This window comes from Bubalus bubalis, chromosome 3 (assembly GCF_019923935.1).
Source record: "Bubalus bubalis isolate 160015118507 breed Murrah chromosome 3, NDDB_SH_1, whole genome shotgun sequence".
In the NCBI taxonomy this organism is placed as follows: domain Eukaryota; kingdom Metazoa; phylum Chordata; class Mammalia; order Artiodactyla; family Bovidae; genus Bubalus; species Bubalus bubalis.
The window spans coordinates 32790974-32818614 of NC_059159.1; the positions used below are offsets into that span (position 1 = coordinate 32790974).

Below are 27641 nucleotides of genomic sequence, written 5' to 3' on the forward strand. Positions count from 1 at the left end.
CGCAGGATGTCCTTTCTCTGACTGATGGATGGTGGATGTGTTTGCCGATTTACAAGATGGGTTCGGTGGTACTCACTTGTACTCTCAATTCTGGCTTCTTCTCAGGCTTTCACCGGGAGGATGGTAGTGTCACGAGAGGAGGGGCTAGAGAGGTACTAGGATGGGGTGGGTGCCCACCTCTTAGCAGCCCAGGGGGGTGCCTCCCCCTCCTCCAGGTGGTGCAGAGCACAGTGTCCGGACTCAGTCTTCAGGACACAGGTTCTGGTGGGAGACGTGACACCCATCGCTGCAGAGTCCCTGCAATGCATTCTGTCTCCCCCGTGGCTTGGAATGCATCACCGAGCTGATAGCAGATACAGACTTTGTGCCATCGTGGGCCCACCTCTGGATCTCTCCCCTCTAGCCCATGCCATCTCAGAAATCAGAACAGCCTCCCTCCAGCTCTAAGGACCACATCAAGATGAGCACTTCAGAATTCCCCAGTGACTCAGACACCTGGGGTGATACGGGTGTGTCTATATGGGGTGGGGATGGATTCCAGGACACACAGTTGGTAGCCCACTGAACGGGTGGGCCCCTCCATCTTCAGATGGGAGAGTGTCCTGGGGTAGCCGTGACCACGGGGCCCACCCCAGGCTCTGGGAAGGAGTACAGAGACTGCCCAGGGCACCTGACCATGTTGCCATGGGGCACGTGGAATGGGGTGTGTGCAGCCCAGCTGGGAGGGGAGGGGTGCTGAGAGGAGGGGGTACTAACAGGGAATGGGAGCCCTACATGTACGAGTGGGATAGAACTGAAGAGCTCATCTGATCAAAGCCCCTGCTTTACACATGGGAAAAGGAGGCGCTGAGGGAGAACGCAGCTGGTCCTCGGTCACATGGCAAGACGGAGACAAAGCCAACACAGAAGCTGAATCTCCAAGAGCCTCAGCCCCGTGGTTTTTCCTCCTGTAGTATGCTGCCTTCAGAAATCAAATACAGAGTGCAGGAAGACACAGCTCTCGTATCAAATCTGTCACTAAAATGCTGCATTTATATATATTAAAAAAATACATAGGAACCCTGAAAGATACATCATTGAAGCGCAATGACCTTCCTAGAAAATACTCCAGAGCCAAGTTTCCCAGATTTGGGGAGGGGGGTGGAGGAAAGTGTGTGGGGAATAGAGCAGGTGCTTCCTAGGATCTTGTTCACCAGCCGTACCTGAAGGTCAAGTTCACAGTTGCCTCTGACTGGAATCTGAGGCAGAAGGCTGGGGCAGACAGAGTATCTCTGAAGAAAGTAGACTGTTTGGTGGTAGGGTTACTGGGCTTACTGGAATGGATATTTCTCCAAGCTCAGACAGTCATGAGCCTCTCTCATCTTTTGGAGACAAAGGGAGGTCTATGATACACATAAGCAGGACAGGCATAACTGAGATGAAATAGTGGCCGAGAGCCCTCAAGGATATGAATCTTTGGCCAGAGCAGGAGCCTCTGGGCTAGCAGCAAGCTGGGGCAGGGGCTTCAGGGATGTGCCAGCTGCAGGAACCAAAGCCAGTCTTTGCCCATGATGCCTCTGACAGAGTAGCTTCCATCCTTTATCTCATGGGGGTAGGAGGTGAAGGATAAACCAATGAGGCCAACAGAGACCTGAAGAATCTCACTCTGGGACTGTCTTCATTGAGAGCTCCACATTTTAGAACCACGGGGGTAGTGCAGCAGGACCAGGGAAAAGAAATTGGGGATGGAGAAGACCAGGGCCAGGGAGACGAGAGGAGGAAGGGCTGAAGGGCACGGAAGAGTGAGGTCAGTTTTGGGCTGGGAGTGGAAAGAGGGGAGGAGACATCTGAATGAAGAGAGGGATGGGAGCTTTGTAGAAGGCAAGGCCATCACCCAAGACACTGGGGAGCCCTGTGGGTAAAAGTCCATTTAGGGGATTAAAGGAATTCTTGGGAAAGCATTTGTGACTTACGAGCTCCCGGAGCCAGGAGTTCACTGGAGGAAGCGAGGCAGGAAAGGTGGAAGGGCATGACAGACAGTGAGGGCTCAGCTGCCATCAAAGGCCAAGCTGACCAGCACAAACCTTCAGGGCAGGAGAGAACCCATGCAGACCCCAGTGTTTCCCCAGCAGAGCAATGGAGACTCAGAGAGCCAGACAAGCCGAGGGAAACATCAGGCTTGGGGCTACCCTTAGTGGGAGAGCAGGGCTTCCATTGTGGAGGAAGGGCCAGCACTTCCATGTGGGGTAGCGGCCACCAGCCTGGTGGTGCTGAAAGTCTGGACACCCGGGTTCCAGCCCCAGAACTCTCTCCTCTCTGCTAAAAGAACTTGTCCAGTAATGCAGCTTTGCTCTTCCTACAAACATGGATGGCACAACTGATAAGATATTGCTGTGTCCCAGTTAAGACATCATTGTATGGATCCTGAAATGAGGGGACTGAATTGGAGCTTGTCTGTAGACCTCTTTCTCTTATTTTCTTCCTTCCTTCCCTCCCTCCTTCCAGACTCAAGGGTGAAGCAGAAGAATCATTACAAAGAAGTAAAGGGTCAGATAGAAATTTTTTGATCCAGCCGACAACCAGAGGTTTTAAACTGGGTAGCAGGAACACTGGGATGAAAAATGGTTCAGAATCAACCTACCAAACAGACCCCAGACAGACACACAGGGCTAGGGAGAAGCATCATTGCCCTGAGGGCTGGAGAACTTGGTGCAGAGAGGATGCTGCAGACATGAATGAGAACCAGTTTCTGGTTCAGGTCTATGTTTGTACAGATTCACATCCACCCACCTCCTTTCCCCGCTCTGCACCAGCCTTCAAGGGGAGTGGCCAAGGACTGGATTAGAGAGCAGTGGGCAGAGGGGAGCGGCTGTGACAGACACGTGTTCCTTTCCAGGAGTAGCTGATTCCTTCCAGCCCAGCCCTCTTAGTTTCATCTTCTGGAGCAAACTCTTCATAAACCCTTAGGGACCAGCCCTTGAGACGGTTTATGTGTTTGTCAAGAAGGGAAGCAGAGAGTTATCCCTGACCTCACAGCCTCACAGCCCCAGTGACACTGCTCCCTTGGGGACCTCAGGGCAGTGTCCATCACCCCCAGCCTCAGTCCCCCTCGTGATTCATGTGATGGTGAGCACTGTGGTAGGGAGGGGAGGACAAGAGCTTTGGAATTCTTGAAAAAGTAGGAGGAATCAGTCAATTGATTTCTCTGTGGATTAGATTAAAAATTCCCAGGGCTGACCCTGGGGTGTTCTCCCTGCCCCACCCCTGCTTTTTAAAGGGTCATACATGTTGTATGCGGAACTGGGGAATCTAAAAGCTAGTTTAAAGTCATTGCTTTTGGAGTCTGACTGTGGCGGCTGTCATATTTGTAGTATTATACCTTTGCTCAATAGTCTGAAGCCAGTTCCCCCAGCTTCAGCCCAGGGAGGTATCCTGGCCCAGAGAATGGAGCCTTCTCTCCCCCCCACCCCCGACCAGGCTCTGGTCTCTGGGTAGTAGATTCTACTTTGTTCACTGTCTGCTCTCCAGGGGGGTGCCACACCCTGTCCACCCCACCTACCCCCCCTACCCCCACACCCTTTGGAGGCAGAGAAGAGGCTGAGATGGGCTGCGGGGGAGGGGGCAACCCCCCAACAGAGCTGAGGGCATGGATGTGCCTGAGGCTGGACGCCCCCTGCAGGGGAGCACTGTGGAGGTACCCAGTTAGCCCCCAGACCAATAGCCTGGAGTGCCATTATTTGCGTCTGCTAATTGGTCTCTGTCAGGTAGATCCAAAGGAGACACTGGAGAAAGAAGCAGCAGCCAGGAGAGAGTCCTGAAGCTGCAGGAAGATGGGAGATGTGGGGCGAGGGGGACAGGGTGGCGGCAGGAGGGGAAACTGGCAGAGAGCAGGTTCTAAACAGAGACAGGGCCAAGCACAGGGGCCGGGGGTCGTGGGGTGGGGAGTCAGTGATGCAGAGAGTGGAGAGGTCGAGGTGCAGAACAACCAGAACAACCGCCTGGGGTCCTCCTTTGCCTGGGGCTGGGCTGTCCACCTAGTAGCCAGCGCCTCTGTCCTGCCTGGTGCATGTGGTGGGAGCCCTGGGCTAGAGGAATGACCAGCCTTCGAGGCCCAAGGTGTCACAGTGGCCTCCCCACAGCTGCTCTTGAGCCAGGGGGCAGAGCCTCTTGGGAGAAGAGCCAGGGAGGGGAAGGCAGGCCAGAGTGGCAGGTCACGGTTCAGACAGACCTGGAGGCCTGGAGGAAGTGTGAAGATCATTGGGTTGCTGGGGAGAGCCACCCCAAAAGCCCCTGCACCCCATCCCTACTCTGTTCTGGAATTACCAGAGGGAAGCCCCAGAGAACCCAGGGATGGACTCTAGGGCTGGGGGCGGGGCAGGGCCTTGTGGGCGGGTCAGCCAGCCGGAAAGGGGCGGGGTTCCCAACCTTGGGGCGGCAGCTGAAGGAAGGGAACACCTGCCAGGTCCTGGGGCTTGGGGGAGGGGCACAGGGGAGTCAGCAGAGAGAAGGGCCACCCAGTGGGGACCAGTGAGTTCCAGCGGGCAGAAGAGAATCATTATTGTGCTTATGGACACAGCAGCTCCCTGGCTCTGAGAGAGCGAGCAGGCAGTTTTTAGGCACTAAGAAGATTTCTGTGATGCGGTTTTAGGTGAATGAAAGAGACCGTGGAGCCTATTCCGTCAGCCCATCGGCCAAGTCAAATCCGGGCAGGCAGCTTCCGGCCAGGGTCTCTTGGCCGACGGACCTGCAGCTGAGCCCCCAGGAGAAGGAGGGGGAATTGGGAGAAAGGGACTTGGTGACAGTGGGGAAGGGGAGGGAGACCCGGGCCTCGCCCCTCTCCTCCTTCCCCTCCGATTCTTCTGGAACAGTGAGGGTGACCCCTCTAGATCCCAGGTCTGCGCACGCGCTGTGCCAGGCCACCGGCCGAGTCCCAGGAGTATGGCTTTCTGGGAGAGGCGGCCCACCCCCAGCCCCAACAAGAGAGGACGAGGGGAGGGGACCCGTCCGGGCCTGGAAGCTGCAGCCCAGGCCCCTGCCGACCCCGGCCCCCGCCGGTCACACGGTCACTTCCGTCTTGCTGGCTGTGTAGCAGGTGTGGTGGCCCGGGATGTAGTGCAGCTGTTCCACGGTGTTGTGTCTGCGCGAGGCGAAGGCCTGGCGCTTGGCCGCCGTGCGGCTCTGGCCCAGGGTGGCGTACGAGTTATCCGAGGCACTGGGATGCGAGTGCATCTTGGTCATGCGGTAGCGGTCCAGCACAGGCGTGGACACGAAGACATCCGTGTGCGAGATGGCCCGCGCCAGGGACTGCTCCGGGAAGGCCGTCCGCTCCGGGGACAGCAGCGGGTCCTGGGAGTGCAGGCGCTCCGTGGAGAGCAGCTGCTCGTCCGAGAGGAGGCGGTCGTAGGGCAGGCCGAAGTCGTCAGGCAGGCCTCGCTCCAGGGAAAGGACCCGGTCCTGCGACATGGCCCGGAGGGGCCGGCGGGGTCGCTCGCGAGGCAGTGGCTTCTGTTGGGACATCTGGATGACGTTGAGGGGGAGGGTGCCGCGGGCCGCCAGGTCAGGCAGGTGCCGCCGCCTCATGTAGTACTCGTCAGCCTCCTTGTCCGCTGCAGGGGAGAGACAGGGTGAGAGCAAGAGAGAGAGCAGTGAGCCGAGGGGGACACCGCAGTGCTGCAGCCAGGAACGCGCTGGAGTGATGCAGCCCAGAGGGGTCGACGCTGTGCTTCTCCACTGCCCCTGCAGGTTAGTCTTTGGGCTGGCTTGGTTGAGTCGCTCGGTCGGGTCCAACTCTTTGCAGTCCTATGAACTAGCCCACCAGGCCCCTCTGTTCATGGGATTCTCCAGGCAAGAATACTGGAGTGGATTGCCATCTCCTTCTCCAGGACATCTTCCCGACCCAGGGATTGAGCCAGGTCTCCTGCATCGCAGGCAGATTCTTTACTGACAGAGGCACCAGGGAAGCCCTCCGGGGTCTTGTCAAATGCAGAGTCAGATTCAGACCTGGCTCTGGGGTGGGTCTGCAAGTCAGCCTACTTCTCCAACAAGCTCCCAGGCGATGCTGATGCCCCTACTTCTTGGACCCACTCTGGGGTTAAGGGACTCCCTCAAGGTCCCTGTGGAGTTCAGGGCCAACTCCACGGCAAGCCCATGACCCTGAACTCCTGCTCCAGGACTGCTTCTGTCACACCATGGTCCCAAAAATGAATAGCTCCCTGGATCTTGCTGAAACTCCCAGGTAGCAGCCGGCAGCTTTCTGATGAGGTTCAGAACCTCTGTCCAAGGAAACAGGGTTGAGAACCAGCCTCCTACTAGAATAAAGCAGGATGCTCCATCCAGGAAGCACTTGTGAAAATGCTTCCTGGTTACTTAGGAACATACCAACACCTTCTCTGGAGTAACAGCCTATGCCTGGGAAGCCAACACATGGCACAGGTTCAAGTCTACACACGCTTCGCCTGTGCCTGCAGCACGAGCAGGCCAGGGCAACCCCATATGTGCACCTTGTTCAGATGCTCCGCCTTTCCCTGGATCCGGAAGCTCACCCTTGAACTCACCCAGGATGAACCTGCCTTACCCCACAGGTGAGGAGTGAGGCTTCCTACAGACAGCCTTCCAGATGTCTGCAGAATGTGGGGTTCCCCACATTTAACCATAGAAGCTCGCTGTGCCGCTTTGGAGGTGGCCAGTATTGTCTGCTGAGCTGAACTGCTATCACAGTAGGTCACTCTGTACCTTCAAGTGCATGCTCGGCCCTGTAGCCGGGTGGTCATCAAAACAGACTCACTGGGCAGTGGGGGCAAAGGGTCCAAGGGTTGGAAAGCTAGCAGAGAAGACTCCTCCCACCATATACCTTCTTGATATTGTAACGTCTGAAACATGTCAGTCTCAAGAGCCTCCCCAGACTCAAATGGCAGAGCTGGGATCATGGGATGACCTGGGCTCAACTCATGAAATGGGATGTATGCACGGAGTGAGGGGTCTCAGGTTTCCAAGACAGAACTGATGGAGTTAGGGAGAGAGCTGGTTTATAGGCCCTTCCATAAGCCCAGGTCTCTGGGAAGAGCCTCAGAGAAAGCTCTGGCTTACTCCAAGACAGAGAGCAAGGGAGGCCCAGGCTTTGAAGAAGGTAGGTGCGGGGTGAGGCTGGGGGAAGGCTTTTTCTTGCAGTTAATGTGGTGCATGAGCTAAACCACTGCCTCCCATGGGAATGTGGGTCTGAGGATCCCTTGGCCTCCACTCTACTGAGGGAGAAGATGGACTCATGCTCTAAAGAACAAAAACGAGGGGCTCGTCTGTTCTCTTCTTCCACTTTCTGTTTGTTCTTGGGACCCCACCCCATGCCCTTAGGTGTGGGGCAAGACAGTGAGACACCAGAAGATGTCATGGAGGCCTTGGAAGCAGCCCCCAGCCCTGGGAAAGTATCCCACTTACTTAGCCTCTTCAGGGATGAGTACTTGCTGGGGTGGGTCTTCACTGCAGACTCATAGGATGGGGGCAGGTGGGCCAGGTTCTGGAAGGAGCGTGAGAAGGAGAGGTCATAGGGCTCGGTGGCCGATGTCAGGATGTTGTTCATCCGAGGCTTCTCTGCAAAAGAAGGGAGGGGTCGTGGTGTTAATGGGGATGAAGTTTTGCAGGGGCAGGCAGGAGGAATGTGTCCAGGTTTCAGCTCTTGAGCCCATCTTGCTTTCCTGGGACCCTGTGCTAGGGCACAGGCAATTCTGGCAACTTGATTTCCCTCTGCTCAGCTCCAGTTGCCAGCAAGCCGGCAGGGCAGGAACTTTTGGCTGCACTGGCTATAATGGCAGGTTACCCTTCCTTGAATGGCAGATTCTTTCTCCCAGTACATCACTGGGCTGTCAGATGAAAATGGAAGCCCAGTGGAGCTGAGGAGGTGGGTCATAAAATCATTCATTTTGGTGTGAATAGTATTAGGCAAACTAGTTCTCAGGTTCAGAAAAATCTAAGTTTGAAGGAGAAAGAGGGAGAGTGACTGATCTCATCTGTGTACCCCTAGGACTGGGTCCAGGACCTAGCTCCACTGAGACTCCACCCCACACTGTCCATGGGTCATTTCACCTCTCACACTGCCCCTTCCACCTTTAGCTCCTCCAAGCCCTGCTCCTGACAAGGCACTGTGAGCTACAAAGCTATTTCCTCTTATTCCAGTTCCTTCCTCTGAATCCCCCTTAGCCATCTCTCAACTGCTGGAGGAAAGAATGTAGGCAAAATGTCTAGCGTGTCATTCTGTTTTTCTCCCTCCATCCCTTGAGACAGAACCTTGAGATTCCAAAGTCTAAGAGAGAGAAGGGAGATTGTTCAATGCCAGACCTGCAGAAAAGAAGGAGGGGAAGACATGGGGGAAAAAGACCAAAGAGAAGTGAGATGAATGACTAATGAGGTGAATGAGCTGGTCTGGGTTCTGGAGGCCAGAATAGGAATAATACAAGAGTCAGGGGATGGGGGAGAGAAAATGCAGGTATAGGTGATGAGTGGCCATGTAGATGGGGAGCAAAAAGGAATGGAGAGCCTGGACAGGAGGACAAGCATGCCTTGGTGCTTGGATGACTTGATGTACAGCAAGAAGTCAACAGGGAGTGCTGGAGAAACAGTGGTACCATTCCCAGAAATGAGGCAGCTGGGTGGCTCTCAAATCATCCCTTCTGATTTGGGACTCCCAAGTAGGGGCAGGCTCTAACTTTGGACAAGTGTATCAGAGGACTGTGGTTCCCCATCCCCAGCAAACGGAATGCTATGAACCTTGAGACAAAGAGAAACTCTTCTAGGCTTTGTTCAAGGACAATCTCAATACAGGGAACTCCTGGCTTCTCTATCCTTTCCCGCCTTCATGGTACCCTCAACTCTGGGGATGGAGCCAGGGAAGCCCAGCCAATGATCAGGTATTCACGCCAGCTCGGTACATATGTGAGGGGGTGGGGGGAATGCTCTACATCCCTGGGTGATCAGAACATGCTGTACAGAAAGAGCTTCTCTTGCATGGATGGGGCTGGTGCCAGGGAGTGGAGTGGGTAGGGAGCCAGGAGCACTGCTACCCAGAGCTGGGCAGGAGCTACCAGTCCCTTAGCTCTTGTGTCTTCACTTTGGGCCATGCTCTAGAAGAACGAACTTCCTCTGCTTGTGGGCATCTTTCTTCTACCAAGGACATCACGCAGCGCACCCACTTCCAAATGCAACGTTGCTGGATATTCTTACCCCTCACTGTTCTCCAAAACCTGCCATGGAGCCAAGGCCAACCCTTCCTTGCTTTCTGCCTCCACCGTGATTGATTGCCTCTGCCCCCTCGCTCACGCTGTCTCTCCTCTCACAATCGTTTCCTTACTCTTCCTCTATCCAAATTCTCCCCTCCCTTAAGACTCTTTGCTGTGACAATATGACATCTTTTCAGCCCAGAGTGGTATCTGGTCTTCAAGCCCCTGTTGCTCTTCTGGTCAGTACCCCCCAGTTTAGTGTCTGTGTGGTCTCTCATCATCTGACTCTAGCTGGTCTTGTTGATCTCCAAAGATTGCCGTCTCCTTGACAGCAGAAGTTTTGCTTTTCAGTTTTTCTGATGCCTCCACAGTGCTTGGCCCAAAATAAGAATTCAGTTAATGCCCGTTGGCTAATCAAGTAGACACAGGCCGCCTCCTCTCTTGAGAGTCGCTCTGCCAGCTCCTGGGAAAAGTGAAACATCCAAGGAAGGAATGAAGGGAAAACCCTGCTTCCACTGAGCTGCGAGCTGTTCAAGTGCAGGTACTGGGTCTCATCTATCCTCAGTCTTCTTGCATCAGGTGGCAAAAGAAGACAGGAAGAAGAAGAGGAAAGGAAGTTTCCTCCTTAAGTCCATTCTCTTCATCTGCATCTCCATTCCTTCCCTGAAAATAGGTTCATCAATACTGTTTTTCTATATTCCGTATGTATGTGTTAGTATCAAGAGGGAGATATATATAATTAAGGCATATATATATATATATATATATATATATATATATAACTATGTCTGATTCTCATTGTTGTATGGCAGAAACCAACACAACACTATAAAGATTATCCTCCAATTAAAAAGCAATAAATCAATAAATAAAATTTCACATGGATCACAGCTTTGAGTAACTCAATGAAACCATGAGCCCTGCCATGCAGGGCCACTCAGGACGGATGGGTTATGGTGGAGAGTTCTGACTGACAGACTGTGGTTCGCTGGAGAAGGGAATGGCAAACTACTTCAGCAGTCACTCTGTCCTTGAGAACCCCATGAACAGTATGAAAAGGCAAAAGTAAATTAAATAAAGGCAAAAAACCCCCAAAAGATTGGTTCCTCCATTTGTATTCAGGAGGCTGTGCTTGTGTAGGCTTCTTCTGGGGAATATCAACTCAGAGTTAGTCTTTCAGAATGATACTGAGCAAGCAGACATCCTCGCTTGCCTTTTCTGGATCCTCTTCCTGCTGCTGCTTCATCACCACGGGTGTCCCCCAGGCTTTCTGCTTCTGCCTTCTGCTTTTCTCTTTCAGCCTTCTCGCACAGATTGCCCCTACTCCCAAGACTTCTGTTGCTGCTTCCAAAGCATAACTTACATCTTCGGCTGTTATCTCCCTCCAGACTTCATGTCTGTATTTCTAACTGCCTTATTGAATGATTTTCCTTGCAGATCCTATAGTCATATCCAGCTCTCGATGTCCAGATCCAAACTCACCATCCACAGCTCCATCCCACCAGCAACACTGGCTGCTTTCCTGATTTCTTAGATTGCTTTCATAAGACCTTTCATTCTCTCATTGATCGTGACTCTCCATTTCACTCATAATTGACTCTTACCAGCCATATTCAGTTAGTAACTAAGACTTCCCAATTCTTTCTCCCAAATACTTCTTAGCTGAACCCTTCTTCCTGTTCCTACTGTCAACATCACTGGTGGTACCAGCTTCTTTTAGCTGATCAGTGTGATCAGTCTGACTTCCCCCAGTTCTACTTTTTCCTAGACCCTGCAACTTGAAACACCTTATTAAACTGTTGCTTTCATCACATATTTTCATTAGGAGCCTAGCACTGGAGGGGGACCTCAAGATAGTTCACTTTTGTTCTCCAAATTCTACTGCAGAAACAGAGCATAGTCCGACATGAGAGGTGTAGATCTCTCTGCCACGTGAGCTGCAGAATTTATCTTTGTTTTGAGTTTCTCTCTCACTAAAATTTAGTGATGTTTTCATTATTTAGCAGCAAAGACAGAAGAATGACTGATAGCTCATAATTTACATGGCTGTCTTGTATTCTATCAAGTTTTAAGCATGCACCAAAAATAGTTTTTCACTGCAGTTCTAAATGATAAGTTGTGATCTGATGGGAGGATGTTAACACGTAAGAGGGAAACATGGTTTTGTAACTCTTTGGCACTTTGCTGACACACACACGCTCTGCAGCTTTCAGGTTCTTCCTCTGTTGGGAGCTAAAGCTCAAGTCATCCAGTTTGGTTTTGAGTTTTATCCAATCTTAATTAGTTTGGGGGAGGATCGATAGAGTTTTCCACATCTCATGTCATTCCTAAATGGCACCACAAGTAGCCCTGGGCAAAGAAGAGTGTTCACTCCTTGCTGTGGACACATGAAATTTATGGCTGCAAGAAGTGATCAAGATTGTAAGTGAAATGGATTAAGAAAGGGGCTTTCTCTTCCCCTTTCATGGCAGAAGATCACTTTGATATCAGAGACAGACATTAGGGGGGCAGTGATCTAAAAGTGAGAGTGAGTCACTGTGGCCCTAGAAGAGGGCAGATACCCGGCTCCTTACACCACCCTAGTTTCAGTGAGCCAGTGACCATGCTTGATGCCATAATTGGCATCAGTAGCTAGGATGGAGCCACTTGGGATGAGGATGGAATGCAGAACGCTCTCAATCATCTCTCACCATGTGTAGGGGTCTGGGTAGCGCTGCTTAAAATCGGATGGTTATACTGATGATCACCTGAAAATCACAGAAAAAATTTTTTTAAAGAAGAGTTCAGGAATTGCGTAGTCTCTTCAACACAGCAGCACCTCTGTTGACCTCTGCTATGCTTCTCTGAGTCAAAGGAAGCACTTCCAAGAAACCCAGGCCTTTGCATACCCTAGAAACAAGGCAGGGTCCTTCCTCTGATGCTTCTGTTTCTCTTTTTCTGCATTAGGGCTTCCTCTGTCATCACAGCGACCCACCTACACCTGTAGATCTGGCTGACCAGCATCAGAAGCTTTGTTGGGGTGGAGGAGGAAAAGAATGGAGACTGGGGGACATTTGGCAAATATGCATACATGGGATAGAGAACTGAGCAGAGGAAGTAGATCTTTTTGGGGGGAGGAGGGTGTTCAGGCATGGTTGGCCAGGAAAGGGATGCCCTAATGTAAGGTGCTTGCATCTTATAGAGCTTTAATTTGTCCTGGGTCTTTATACACAAGTATCTGGGTGTGTCCTGAGAGGTAGTAAGCTGACATGAACCACCTACTGCCTGGGATCCAGAGTCCTGGATCCTGGTCGCTGTCCTGCCTATAAGTGACACAGCCCGCTATTTCAAAAGCATTGGTTTTAATTAATGCAAAAGTCCACATTGATTGAACAAGCCACACAATGAATAGAGTCATAGTTGCTAAAGTCAGGAGTCCAAGGCTTCTAAAACTGAATGAAGATTTGGCTTACCACCAAAGCACAGTTCAATATAGTATTATTGCTTCAGTTCAACATTGTATGTTTGCTTTTTGTTGGTATGTGCATCTTATTTCAACCAAAGCAAAGGAAGGAGGAGGCATGAGGTCTTAGCTTGAGTTTATCTAAACCATGGGTCACAGCCCTGCCATCCTCTTAGGTCTAGATTTGCTTCCATTTCCTGGATGAAATCATCTTTCCTATCTTTGGCATTATACCCTCTTGTTACTCATCCTTAAGCTCTTTCACTAGATCCCCTTTTCTCTTTAATTCTCTAAATACTAGCATGTCATGAGGCTCGGGGTCTATCTTCTTACCCAAGTTGAGAGGTTTCAAGTCTACACCTCTGACCTGAGATCTATCTGGTCTGTGGGGTTAGATTTTAAGCTGCTTATGTCTGTCACCATGAAATTCCTGCTCTTAACCCAAACCATTGCATCCTAAAGAGAGCTCATCATGTTATTCTCTGCTGCTCAAGCCCTGTCCATGGTACTAATGTTCCATGGGCTTGGAAAGCTAAAGCGAAACTTCAGTTCTCATTCACCATTTCCCTCCCTTCACCTTCCATATCCATCCAGTGAATGCCCAAATTCTCTTCATATGGCAACCTCCTAAATCCAGACCCACAGTATATCTTTTTTCCAGATTTCTCTTAGTTCTAGTCTCTAGCTATTTCCAAGACAAACCGTCTTATGTACTACCACCAAACAAAATTTCCCATACCAATGGTATTATTTATATCATTCCTTTGGTTCAGAGCAAGGTCTTTAAGGACTCTATCCAGTGGAATATAGTTTGGGGCAGAAAGCCACCATTTCTCACACAAAGACCCTCTACCTTCTCAAAGCAGAATATTAAGTTATTTCCAAGGAAAAACTATTTGACAGACACTGAACCAGTTCTACCCTGGATCTGGATTTTAACCAAGAAGAGAGAATCCAGGAGGAGAGATAAAGGGTAGTTTGTTTTGCTTGTCCTCTGGAGGTGAGGAGAAAACCAACTTAACTGTTTTTTGTTGTTATTGTCATTTATTTATTTGTTTTTAAACAATATGGCAGCAGCAAATAAAGCAGTTGCAAGTAATGAGAGAACTCAGATTAAATAGTGGAGAGTAGCAGAGAGAAATACTTCTTTTTTTCTCACTTTTAAAAAAAAGTTTTGGCTGCACTGAACAGCATGTAGGATCTTAGTTCCCTGACTAGGGATTGAACCTGCACCCCCTGCATTGGAAACATGGAATCCTAACCACTGAATCACCAGGGAAGTCCCAGAGAGAAGCACTTCGAATCTTCCATTTAAGAATCCAGGTGTTTCTAGGAAAGGGAGATGATTCAGGTTCATTTAATAATTCCTGGTACCCAGCTATGCCCCAGGCTCTGTGCTAAACACTTTCATATACCTTCAAAAACTAATCTTTGCAATGATTTTCATTGCAGTATATCAATATTGATATATTATTGACTTGCTGATTTCCAGACACTGTGAAAAACCCCTCAAATATCTTATTTGAAGTAATTATCTTTTTTTTTTTTTTACACGTGAGTTTACAAACAGGATAAATGTCTTGAATTTAGATAGTTTGTTTACAAGGGCAGGGCTTTTCCTTTTGTTTGAATCTCACTTCAGGTATTTTGCTAACATTTGATTTTTTTTCACATACTGAAAGTAAGCAAAAGCATCTACAGAGGTAGAAAATTAAACCATCGTAAAATAGTCATGATATTTTGTTATCTTTTCTTTTGTTTCCCTCCCCCGATACATTACTATGTGTATGTTTACATACACACATATACACACCCAAACTTAAATCACAATGAATAGCAATTTGCATTTTTCATTTGCACAAGTGAGAATCAGATTATGGTGCTTAAAATAGAGAAAAATATGGTGATTTGATCATTACAGTTTCATTAAATAGCAAATGCATAAGGTTATTATTCCCTGTACCATTTTTACAGTAACAAAAGAAACAACCCTAATGTTCATACATACATGTACATATACATATATACACACAAAGATAAATATGTGTAGTTTCCACATATGTAAGTATTTTCTATTTTTAATCAGTTTCTTTTATACTCAATGGACAACATATCTTGAATATATTTTCATGTTTTCAAATAGTCTTTGAAATATTTTATATGGTTTCATAATAGCCCTTTCTATAGAATAACCTATAGTGTATTTCTACATATGACTTAAACATAATGTTTATATACATATATATATACATAAACATTCCCTTATTAATGTGTATTTAGATTATTTAAAGTTCAATGAATTTACACCAAACAACCTTGAACACAACTCTTTGTCCATGTCTTACTTCTTTAGGCAAATAATTAAAAATGGCATTTCTTGGTCAGCACAATGACAGTTGCCTTGTGATGTGATGAAGTGGGTTAATGGATTGCTTCCTATTGAATATTCGTCTATTCCTAGGAAATACATTATTTCATTTTTGTGTCTCATTATTTCCTTACAACATTGGATCCCATCTTATTTAATTCCTATGTATTCATAAAGAAAATTTGCACTTTTGTGCGAACATGGCAGGGCTTTTTGTATCAAGATAATGATTCTGTAAAATCAAGTGCACTTGTTCATCTTTCTGTATGCCTTGGAACTATTAATAGAGCATATGAAAGATGTGTTCTTTGAAAGTTTGAAAGAGTGCAATAAGAAAAATGCCTGCTATCTTTTGGGGAGTCTGGTTTGCACAGTGGTAGGGAATTGGCTTGTCATTTTACTGACTGCACAATAGCAACTTTGAGAGATAGATGTTGTTATCATCACCGATTTAGTGTTAAGGAAACTGAGGTTTAGAGAGGCTGAATAATTTGCCGAACAGGTGAAGCTGGGATTCAAGTCCAGGCAGGCTGGCACTAGAGCCCACATCCTTATGTATTCTGCCTCTCAGACTTGGCAACATTTTCCTTACATATTGATGCCTTCACATTTTCTAATTCTAATTTCAGTTTGTAATTTCCATTTTTTTATAAGTCCATTGAACATTTGAAACTTTATTAGCTTAAAAGTGTAACATACCCTCAGAAAACCTCCATACAGGAAACTCTATTTCTTTTCTCAGTCTCAACATCCTGTATTAATATTTTTCGGATCATCAATGTATTCCCATCATTCTTCTTTTTCAAATAACTACTTCTTTACATATCAGAGCTTTTTATCCCTTCATGTCTTTATTTTATGCTTTTGGATCTGTTCATTTCTGCCTCCTAATTTTCTTTGGTTTGGTTCATTATTCTTTTCTAATTTTCGAGCCTGAATCTTCCGTCTGTGTATTTTTACTTTTCTATCAACAATATCGGGTCTCTAGCTCTGAATTTGTCTCTGACACAGTCCCATGAGTGCTGATATGCAATGTTCTTATTGCTGTTAAGCCCTAAATGATCTGTAATTACAGCTTTGATTTTTCTCTCTGACCCAAGATTTCTGTAGCAGAGTTGTTAAATTTCAAAGTGTTTGGGTTTGTCAGTTTGAACTTTTGCCATTAATTTTCTGTTTTATTGTATTGCGGCCAGAGAATGGAGCCTGTACAATTTCTGCCTTGGAGACTTGACTTAGGTTTCCTTTGTGGGCTAATATATGATCAATTTTTGTGAGTGTTTCATGAATTCTTTAAGAAAAGGTATTATTTTCTTCTCATAGAGTATAAAATTGACATATATCTATTAAATCAGACACATGAAATATATTATTCAGCTCCTCTCTACCCCAACTCATTCTTTGCCTACTTAATCTGTCAAAGACTGAGGGTGGTATCTCCACTCTTCCACTATTGTTGGAAGTGAAAGTGAAAGTCGCTCAGTCGTGTCCGACTCTTTGTGACCCCATGGACTATACAGTCCATGAAATTCTCCAGGCCAGAATACTGAGGTCGGCAGCCTTTCCCTTCTCCAGGGGATCTTCCCAACCCAGGGGTCGAACCCAGGTCTCCTGCATTGCAGGAGGATTCTTTACCAGCTGAGCCACAAGGGAAGCCCAAGAATACTGGAGTGGGCAGCCTATCCCTTCTCCAGGGGATCTTCCCAACCCAGAAATTGAACCGGGGTCTCCTGCACTGCAGGCAGATTCTATACCAACTGAGCTACCAGGGAAGCCCCCACTATTGTTGAGTTCCTGTCATTTTCTGTCTGCATCTGTTATAGTCCTGGTTTTACATATTTCACAGTTACCTTGTTCAGCACAAAAAACCTCATGGTGCTTATGTCTTCTTTGTGGCTTGTACCCTTTATCAACATTAAAGAACCCTTTCTGTCCTATTTAATGCCTTTATTTTTTTTTTTGCCTGTAAGTCCGCTTGATCTGATATTTATATTGCCAACCCAGCTTTCTCTTTGTTTGCATTTGCCTGATAAACTTTGCCCATCCTTTTGTATCTAACCTTTCTGTGTCATGTTATTTTATCCTTGTCTCTTGACAAGAGCATAATTTTAAGAAGATTTACCTATGTGCTTTGGTGTGTTCTGGGTTGCCTTGATGGTTAAACGTGAGTCCTCCTGGCTCAGAAAAATTGTCCTTCCTTCTACTGTCATATCCTCATCTCCCTATTATACGTGCATGTGTATGATATGACTGCCCTCCACATGGCTCAAACTCTAGGTCATGGTTAATTTGGCTAGGTATGAATACTTGACTCACTTGCGCCCATTGGAGCTCCTTCTCCAGAAATCAGGAACCATTAAAAGAGAGAGATTTGGTCTCTCTGCATGGCTGGACACATGACTTGTAAGCTAGGTAGCTGTGGCCAGTCTTGTCGATTTGGAAGAGAGAAAGTCAGTCTTCAGAGACGGTGCCACATCATAGTTTATAAAAAAAAATGGTGACATTATATTTCTCGTCCCACACACTCTCCTGAAACCTTCCCATTCCCCCACTGGATAGAATATATTCTCTTTTTCTTGAAACTGGAGGGCGCTCCTGACTTCCTCAATGAGCATGGTGCAGCAGAAATAACATCGCGTGCCTCCCACAGCTAGGCTGCAAAAGATGATAAGGCTTTCACCTGGCTCACTCTTTCAATATTCACACTTCAATCCCAGCCACCATATTGTGAGGAAGTCCAGACCATGTGCAAAATCTGACTTCAGAGGCTGGCCTAAGGTTTCCATCAATAACCAGCATCAACTTCCAGATGCGTGAGTGAGGAAGACTTCAGATGATTCCAGCCCCCAGCCTCGTAGGTGTCCAGGTTAACACAAGTGGGTAAGAGACGAACTATACCCACTGAAAAGTGAAGTGAAGTGAAGTGAAGTTGCTCAGTCGTGTCTGATTCTTTGCAACCCCATGGACTGTAGCCTACAACGCTCCTCTGTCCATGGGATTTTCCAGGCAAGAGTACTGGAGTCGGTTGCCATTTCCTTCTCCAGAGGATATTCCCAACCCAGGGATCGAATCTGGGTCTCCCACATTGTAGGCAGATGCTTTACCATCTGAGCCACCTAAATCCCCCATACCCACTGAGCCCTGCCCAAATCGGAGATTTATAAGCAAAATAAATGTTGCCTTTACTGTACTGTTTTCTAAAATTAAAATTTTAAGGGACTTCTCTGGTGGCCCAGTGGCTAAGACTCCAAGCTTCCAACGCAGGGGGTTTGGGTTTGATGCCTGGTCAGGGAACTAGATCCCACACGCCACAACTAAGAGTTCACATGCCATGAAATAAAACCCAATGCTGCCAGATAAATAAATAAAAAATCTAAAACTTACAATCATTGTTGATTCACAAACAATACAGATGTTTTGTATATTGTTTAGCCAGTTTCCCCAGTAGTAACATTTTGCAAAAATATAGTACTCTATCAGAATATTGACATGGATACAGTCAAGATATGCAAGGTTTCCATCACTAGGTAAATTCCTCATGTTGCCACATCCACTTCCTTCCTGCATCCACCCCCCACACTAGCCCCTGGCAACCACTGAAGTGAAATTGAAGTCGCTCAGTCATATATGACTCTTTGTAACCCTCATGGACCGTAGCCTGCCAGGCTCCTCTATCCTTGGGGATTCTCCAGGCAAGAATATTGGAGTGGGTTGCCATGCCCTTCTCCAGGGGTTCTTCCCGACTCAGATATCGAACCCGGGTTTCCCGCGTTGCAGGCAGACTCTTTATTCTCTGAGGCACCAGGGAAGTTTGGCAACCATTAACCTATCCATCATTTCTAATTTTGTCATTTCAAGACTGCTATGAATGGATTCATACAGTATGTAGTCTTTGAGACTGGATTTTTTTTTTTTTGTCAAGCATAATTCTCTGGAGACACATTCAGGAATGCATCGATACTTCATTCCTTTTTATTTCTCAGTAGTAAATATTCCATGGTGTGGATGTACCACAGTACCAACTGTTCAACTGTTGAAGGACATCTGGATTCTTTTCACCTTTCTGAGATTATGAATAGAGCTGCTGTAAACATTCACATGAAGGTCTTTGTGTCCAGGTCTTCTCTTATCTGGGATAAATGCTTAGGAGTGCAGTTGTTAATTGTTTAGTAACTGCATGGCTTGTTTGTTTGTTTTTAAGAACCTACCAAACTGTTTTCCAGAATGGCTGTATCATTTTACATTCCACCAGCAATGAATGAGTGCTCCAGTTCCTCCACATCCTTGCCAGCATTTGGTGTTGTCACTGTTTTCTATTTTAGCCATTCTTAACCATGATAGTTATGGAGTGATATCTCATTGTGGCTTTAATTTGCATTTCTCTAATGACTAATGATGTTAAACATCTTTTCATGTGCTTATTTTTCATTTGTTTATCTTCTTCAATGAAATGCCTCTTGATTACTTTTGCTTACTTTCTAATCAGATTGTTTACATTTTTCCTGTTAAATTTTGAGAATTCTTTTTATATGGCAGATGATAGTTATCTGTAGGATATATGGTTTGTAAATATTTTCTCCCTGACTGAAGCCTATCTTGTCATCCTTTTAACTGAGTCTTTGCAGAACAAAACTTTACATTTTGATGAAGTCTAATTTGTCAATTTTTTTCTTTGATGGATTGTGCTTATAGTACCAAGTCTAAAGCATCATTTTCTAGCCCTACGTCAGATTTTTCTCCTTTCTTTCTAGATGTTATATAGTTTCATGTTTACATTTAAGTCCACGAACCACTTGGCATTAATTTCTATGAAAGGTATGAGACTCAGGTTGAGGGGTTTTTGTTGTTTGTTTTTTTGCTTGCTATCCGATGTCCAGTTGCTTCAGCATTGTCTTTGAAAATACTCCTTTCCTCCATATAATTGCTTTTGCACATTTGTCAAAAAATCAGTTGGACATGTTTGTGTGGGCCTACTTCTGGGTTTTGTCTTCTGTTCCGTTGAGCTACATGTCCGTTCCTCTGCCAATAACCAGATAGTCTTGCTTCCTGTGGCTACATGATATTTCTTGAAGTTGAGTAGGCCGATCGCTTCCGCTTTATTTTTCCTTTTCTAAAATGTTTACTTATTTATTTATTTTTGTCTGTGCTGGGTATTCTTTGCTCCGTGTGCTTTCCCTGGTTGCAGGGAGCGGGTGCTCCTCTCCACTTGCAGTGCTTGGGCTTCATCACAGTGGCTTCTCTTGTTGCAGAGCACAGGCTCAGTAATTGCAGCATGCGGGCTCAGTGGCTGTGGATCATGGGCTCTATGAGGATCATAGAGCGCGGACTCTGTCCCACATAATGTGAAATCTTCCCAGTCCAGTGATTGAACCCATGTCCCCTGCATTGGCAGGTGGATTCTTATCTATTGTACCACCAGAGAAGTCCTATTTCTCCTTTTAAAAGGTGTTTTAACTATTCTAGGGGTGGTGTTTTTTTTTTTGCCTTTCTGTATACCTTTTAGAATAATTTGTCTGTATCTTAAAAAAAAATCTTGTGGAGATGTTGATAGGAATTTTGTTAAATCTGTGTACTATCTGTGTGGGGGGGGGTTGGGGGGGGTTAAATGGAAAAACTGTCCAACACAGATGCACTCACTCATTGTGACCAATGCTACTCTATTATGAATACATCTTGAAGATGGTGGAGGGCGAGGCGGTAGGAGGAGGTGGGCAGATGTTGCTCTAGATAATATGGAGTTGTGGGGTGTGTGGGCAGCTCGGTGTTAATATGGAAGGGTCAAAGGCAGAATTCGTGACGTACAAAGAGTTGTTGTTCAGTCGATAAGTCATGTTCGACTTTTTGCAACCCCAGGGACTGCAGCACACCAGGCTCCCCTGTCCTTCACCATCTCCCGGAGCTTGCTCAAACTCATGTTCATTGAATCAGTGATGCCATCCAACAGCCTCATCCTCTGCTGCCCATTTCTCCTCCTGCCTTCAATCTTTCCCAGCATCAGGGTCTTTTCCAATGAGTCAGGTCTTTGCATCAGGTGGCCAGAGTATTGGAGCTTCAGCTTCAGCATCAGTCCTTCTAATGACTGTTTTGGGTTGATTTCCTTAAGGATTGAGAGTAGGAAGGCTAACGATTCCAGAAATCAGTCTGGAGCTCCTCTCTGCAGCGACGCGTATACAGTCTGTTGGAACAGGCATCCTGTCTCCCCTTGGACTTATCCACAGATCACATCTCCACTCCCTCAATTACTGGTCTCCCCTGTCCCTCCTCCTCAGGGAGTCCTGGGCCTTGGCACAGTGCCCAGTCAGGGCCATCGGCCTTCTGATGGATCGAGCTGGATAACATAACAATTAATTAGCGCTTAGGACTCACAGATCGATATGCTGACAAGACCACAAAGTGACAAAACAATCTCCATCAGAGTTCCAAGGCTGCTTGAAGGAAGCCAAGAAGCAAGGCAGAGCCCTCTGCCCACTGAGAGCATTGACGTGGACCATCTGTGGTGAACAGGTCGCTTAGAATCAGAAGATTCTGCAGCTGCCTGGCCTCTGCAGCCATGGAAGTTTCTGGAGCTGGCAGAATGAGTTTCCCCCCATTGGTGTCTGGTTTAGCTGCTAAGGAAAGTGGCTCGTTTTCTCTGGGGAGCAAATCAACTGTGTGCTTACACACGTGTGTGTGCAGTTCTGTGTTTGTATGCTTGCTTACACGCATGGTTGGAAGGGGGAGAAGGTGAAAGAAAAGAGTGATTTGCTTGGTGTTGGACATTTCTGGTATGAATTCAATGAGAGATGTAGCAACAGTAATTTCTGTTTAGTGAGTCACAGGAAGGTTGCAGGGTATGAATAGTACCCAAGTGATGTGAGCAATGGGATCCTGAGAATACAAAACAAAGAGATAATATGCATATTGGTTATAGACCCTCATATCTCGGGTCTCATCACCACACCCTGCGTGGGATTTCCTCCCTGCCTCCAGTCTTTGCCCCTATGGATCCACCTTGTGCGCTACTGCTAGAATAGTCTTTTTTTTTTTAATTTGTTTATTTTTAATTGGAGGATAATTGCTTTATACTATTGTGTTGGTCTCTGCCGTATATCAACGTGAATCAGCCATAGGTATACATATGTCCCCTCCATCTTGAACCTCTTTCCTACCTCCCACCCTTTCCCACCCCTCTAGGTTGTCACAGAGCACCAGACTTGAACTCCTTGCATCCTACCGCAAATTCCCACTGGTTATCTATTTTACATACAGTAATGTATATGTTTCCATGCTACTCTCCCAGTTCAGCCCACCCTCTCCTTCCCCCACCATATCTACAAACCTGTTCTCTAGGTCTGCATCTCCATTGCTGCCCTGCAGATAGATTCATCAGCGATGGTGGTGGTTAAGTTGCTAAGTCCTGTCTGACTCTTGTGATCACATGGACTGTAGCCCACCAGTCTCCTCTGTCCATGTCATTCCCAGGCAAGAATACTGGAGTGGGTTGCCATTTCCTTCTCCAGGAGATCTTCCTGACCCAGGGATTGAACCCACACCTGCTGCATTGCAGGCGATTCTTTACCACTGAGCCACCAGAGAAGCCCCAGGTTCGTCAGCCCCATCTTTCTAGATTCCATATATATGTGTTAATATACGATATTTTTCTTTTTTCAAAAATGAGTTTTATACAATTTTAAAAGGTTACTTTCCATTTACAGTTATTATGAAACATTGGCTATATTCCCCTATGTTGTACAATATATCCTTGAACTATACCCAGTGGTTTGTATCTCCCATTCCCCCACCCCTATCTTGCCCCTCTCCACCTCCCCACTGTAAGCACTAAGTTCTCTGTATCCATGAGTACGCTTCTGTTACATTCTATTCACTGGTTTGTTGTATTTTTTGGATGCCACATATAAGCAGTATCATACAGTATTTATCTTTCTCTGTCTGACTTCTTTCACTTAGCATAATGCTCTCCAAGTCCATCCACATTGCGGCAAATGGCAAAATTCCATTCTTTATTATGGCCAAGTAGGCTAGTCTTTCTTCAATGCCAATTTCACCCTGGCCTTTAGCCTCTAAGTATTACAAACTACCAATAGACTAAAGCTTAGATGCCTAACAGCAAAGACCTTTGAACTGCTATACCTAAGAGTGATCTGGAATCCATTAAAAAAAATTGAGCCCTTCTCTCATCCCATAAATTATGAGTTAGGTGACCTGAGACAGGCCCGAGGAATTAGCTTTTTTGAAAGCTTCCTGCATCTGCAACTGGAATCTGGACCACATTTTGAAAAATGCAGGAGATATCACTGCATTTTCAGAGCTGCCCATGATATAGGCCTATTTCATCTCACCCAACAAACCAGTGAATTCTGTTGACTGGTTTCCTCTCCACTATTCCCAACCCACATCAGCACCTCAAAAACATCTTCTACCTGGGACTTCCCTGGCAGTCCAGTGGTTAAGGCTTCACCTTCCATTGCAGGGAGTTCAAGTTCGATCCCTGGTCCGGGAGCTAAGATTTCCACGTGCCTCACAGCCAGAGAAGCAAACCATTTTAAAAAAAAAAGAAGAAGCAATATTGTAGCCAATTCAACAAAGACTTTAAAAATGGTCCACATCAAAACAAACAAACAAAAAATAAAACACACACACACAAAAAACCCACAGAAATGTCTTCCACCTAGATCACTCTTTCGCTCCTCTCTTCCTCCAAACCCTTCCAATCCTTGATGATAAAACTCCAGTTTCATCTGCATAAAGTCGTCCTCAGGCCCCCCAGTGCGGGAGCCTTTCTGGCCACACACCCACTTGCTTTTGGTGCTGAATCGCATATCATTTTGCTTTTTCACTTCCCTGTAGCGTTCTTTCCCTCTTTCCAAGACGATTAAATACTTCCGCAGGCAGGGCACTTCTACGCGGCTGTGAATACGTTGAACCTTGCTGGAGGTGGAGAAGGATTGTACTTCTTTTGTGTTTACTTTAACACAGTCCTCCCCCAGGCTGGGCCTCCGGGGTGTGGGCGGGGGTGGGGGGGGGGGTGGGGAAACGCTTGTACAATTCGTAGAATGATGAATGAAAGTGTCAGTGAATCCTCTCTTGAAGTGGCGGAGAATGGGCAAGAGGCCTTGGCGATGAGATTTGATCGCCTGTCCTCCTTTCTCTCTTCTTCGGCTCAGAGTGGCAGATTTTCTGGGCCCGTAGCCAAGCGTGTGGGTTGCAATATTTTGTACGTGTCTGAATATGAGTGTGTGTGAAGGAATAAGGCACCCTTGCCTCCCCACCTCAAATCCAGCCCACATTTCACGCTTCTTCTTGAGGATTAGTCGCCATTCTGATGCACCCCAGCATGATGCTCATCATTTTGGTGGCATGGTAAGGTCAATGCAGAGAGGCAGGTCTGTGAGTCACGGTGTCCAAAAGTGCAATTCCTCCCAAGATGACTGGTTGGTTGCCAGTGACACCACGAGGTCATCCATGCCTGTGTCATTCTTTCCTCCTCTTCAGAGGCTTTGATTCAGGGTCCCCTCTGGGGAGTCCCACTCCTGAGAGTCTGGCTTCATATCAGCTCCTCCCCCTGCTCTGCTTCCCCATGTCTGGCAACAATTGTCATTTTCACTGCTGCCTGAAAACACGGGTTGTCATGCCACACAGGAAAACAATGTGTCTTCTGCCAGATTCACTTAAAAAGACAAACGTGGGGCTCCGTGGGAGAGCTGCCTGACACCTGCTGGGATCTGTTTTTCCAGGAGAACTCCGGTTCATCCAGGCCTGGAGACACCTGAGTGGTGTGCTCTGCTAGCAATTGTGGTCACATCACCGTGAGAAGGAATACGTACCAGCCCCTCGACTCCAGCGGACTGATGGTCCACCTGGTAATAAAGACTGGAGCGCATCCCCCAGAGCTATTTGAATCACACCCGCGGGAAGTCAACCGTGGATGCCTTGGGGTTACCTGGAGCGGGATAGGGTATGAGCTCCAGGTATGTGATGCGGTGGCTCTAGGGGAGAGTGGGATGGTCTTGGCCTCTGATACTGGGCCAAGTTGGCCCATCAGGTGGGCTTCCTAAGGGGGTGCTATGATTGCTGGGAGACTGAATGGCAAATTCCAGATTCTCCTCACCCCCAGCTATAGGCACCCCCTCCTACAATTTCCTGAGCTTGATCTAGGCACCCAGCACGTCTGCTGGGTGATACAAAGCAGCTCAATATTGCACAAGGTGACTCCAGTTGAAATAACTAGAACAGAGGGATGACTGATATTTAGAGGGCCTATAATCTGTGGGTAAACCCCAAAATATCCCAAAGAAAAAGTAGGTCACTGGAGGATCTGCATCCTGTAACTACTGTGAGCCATGAGTGTACCTGACATGGGTCTGTATTTCCCTTTAAGAAGTGCCGTTTTTGTGTGTGTGTGATCTGGGTCTGTATTTTAATTTTTTTTAATTAAAAAAAAAAGGGTATAATTGCTTTACAATGCTGTGTTAGTTTCTGCCATATGACAATGTGAATCAGCTACAAATATACATATATCCCCTTGCTCTGGAGCCTCCCTCCGCTCCCTCATCCCAGCCCCCTAGGTCATCGCAGAGCACAGAGGAGCCCCCTGTGCTGTGCAGCAGCTCCCCACCAGCGGCCTGTTCCACACATGGTAGTGGCTGCATGTCAGTCCCGTCTCCCGTTCATCCCAGCCTCCCCCCTCCACCCCCACGTCCACATGTCCGTTCTCCACATCTTTGACTCTATTCCTGCCCTGAAAATAGGGTCACCTGCACCATTTTTCTAGATGCTACATATATGCGTTAATATACAATGTTTGTGTTTCTCTTTCTGGCTTACTTTACTCTGTATGACAGACCCTGAGTTCATCCACACCACTACACATGACTCGATTTCATTCTTCTTTATGGCTGAGTAATATTCCATTGTCCATTTTTAATCGACACATTTGCTCTCTAAGTTACAGTACCGACTGGAGGACATTTTAAGCCTTGTGCCTGGCCCAAGAAACCACACTGGCATTGTTAAAATTCCCAGTATAAATGGAGTCTTACTGGATTGGGCAAAGACAATCATCTTTTTCCCTATCATTTACCATTTGTTGCATCAGGCACTTACAGTGCTAACTGACAAGTATCATGTCACTGAAACCTCACATTATTCTATGAGGTCATTCACATTTCATTGGTGGCACGGAGTTGCCCAGGATGGCACAGAATATACGTGGCTGACCCCAGATTCAAGCTCACCTCTAAAGAATCCAAACACAGTGTCCTTTAACTCTACCCTGTGCTTCTCTCTTGCTAAAACAAGCAAGCAGAGATTCATCTGCAGCATCAGTTGCAGAGCTGGATGGAGTTTCTAGGGGGATCTGGGTTCTCTTTTTTTTTATTTTAATCACTGTGTTGTGTCTTATTTTAATCACTGTGTTGTGTCTGACTCTTTACGATCCCACGGACTATAGACTGCCAGGGTCCTCTGTCCATTAAATTTCCCAGGCAAGAAGTGGGTTGACATTTCCTTCTCTAGGGGATCTTCTTGATGCCAGGGGCTGGAATAAAATGAAAAACAAACAAAAAAAAGCGTTTATAGGATGGGGAAGATCATGGAGCCGTTGATGAATGCCAATGTCATAAATGTAAACGACTTCGTAAAGGGACTAAGTTCTTTGTATATAGTACTCTATCTAATCTCTTAGGGCCTCCCTGATGGCTCAGTGGGTAAAAAATTTGCCTGCAGGGCAGGAGACACAGGAGATGCACCTTCGATCCCTGGGTTGGGACGATCCCCTGGAGGAGGGCCCAGTCTAGTATTTCTAACTGGAGAATCCCATGGACAGAGGAGCCTGGTGGGCTACAGTCCAAAGGGCGCTAAGAGTCAGATGTGATTGAGCAACTGCACACACAGGACATAGGAAATTATATTATTCCCATTTTATAGGTGAGAAAACTGAGGCAGACAGTGGTAACGTGCCCAGGTCATGGCTACTGGTCAGGGCACAGGCTGATGAACCTCAGCAGAAGGCCCTCACCAAGTGGATCTGAGCTGCCGTTCTATTCCCCAGTCCATCACAGTTGATCTTGTCACAGGCACATTCTACTCAAATCAGTTACTAAGACAACTGAGCAGACTTTATTGGTCTCCCGGGAATCCTGGCCATATGAATATTACAGTAAAATAACAAACATCCGCTGATATCCCCAATGGGGAAGAAAGGACGATTAATCGATTTGCCATTTGCTGTACAATTCCACTGTGAATCTGGTTTGCCTGTTAGGTTGAGAGACATCTACCGTCATCACAGAGGTCAGCTCCCTTGCTAGAAAGCATTGCCTTTGTTTGCTTGTGAAAAATGCACATGCTGCTTCTTTTCCTGATGTGTACAGAGAACCTTCTGCCAAGAAGAACATCATAAATAAATGACCAGCCTCGAAAACAGACGTGCCAGCGATGCTACTTGATGCCTTGGCGTTCTGAGACTTTCCTTCAGGTGTGATAAAGCTCAGACGCCGTGGAGGAGTCATCCCACCCCTTGCCCCTTTCCTGGGCTCCAGGAAGACTCTGAGACTATAGCTGTCTCCCCACTGAAGACAGCTGCAGCTGTTACTGGTGGTCCAGTGGCTACGACTCCACACTCACAATGCAGGAGACCTGGGTTCAATCC

General features: G+C 47.0%; 1 protein-coding gene across 1 annotated transcript in view; it reads right to left on the minus strand.

The window, feature by feature from the left end:
• Positions 1-1638: 1638 nt before the first annotated feature.
• SHISA6 (shisa family member 6) overlaps positions 1639-27641 on the minus strand; it is a 260291-nt gene continuing 234288 nt past the window's right edge. Inside the window, exons 4-5 of the mRNA XM_045164844.1 lie at positions 7411-7563; positions 1639-5585 (exon numbers count right to left, since the gene is read on the minus strand). Coding sequence (XP_045020779.1) covers positions 5035-5585; positions 7411-7563 — 704 coding nt within the window. The 3' untranslated portion in view covers positions 1639-5034. The remainder of the gene's footprint in view (positions 5586-7410; positions 7564-27641) is intronic.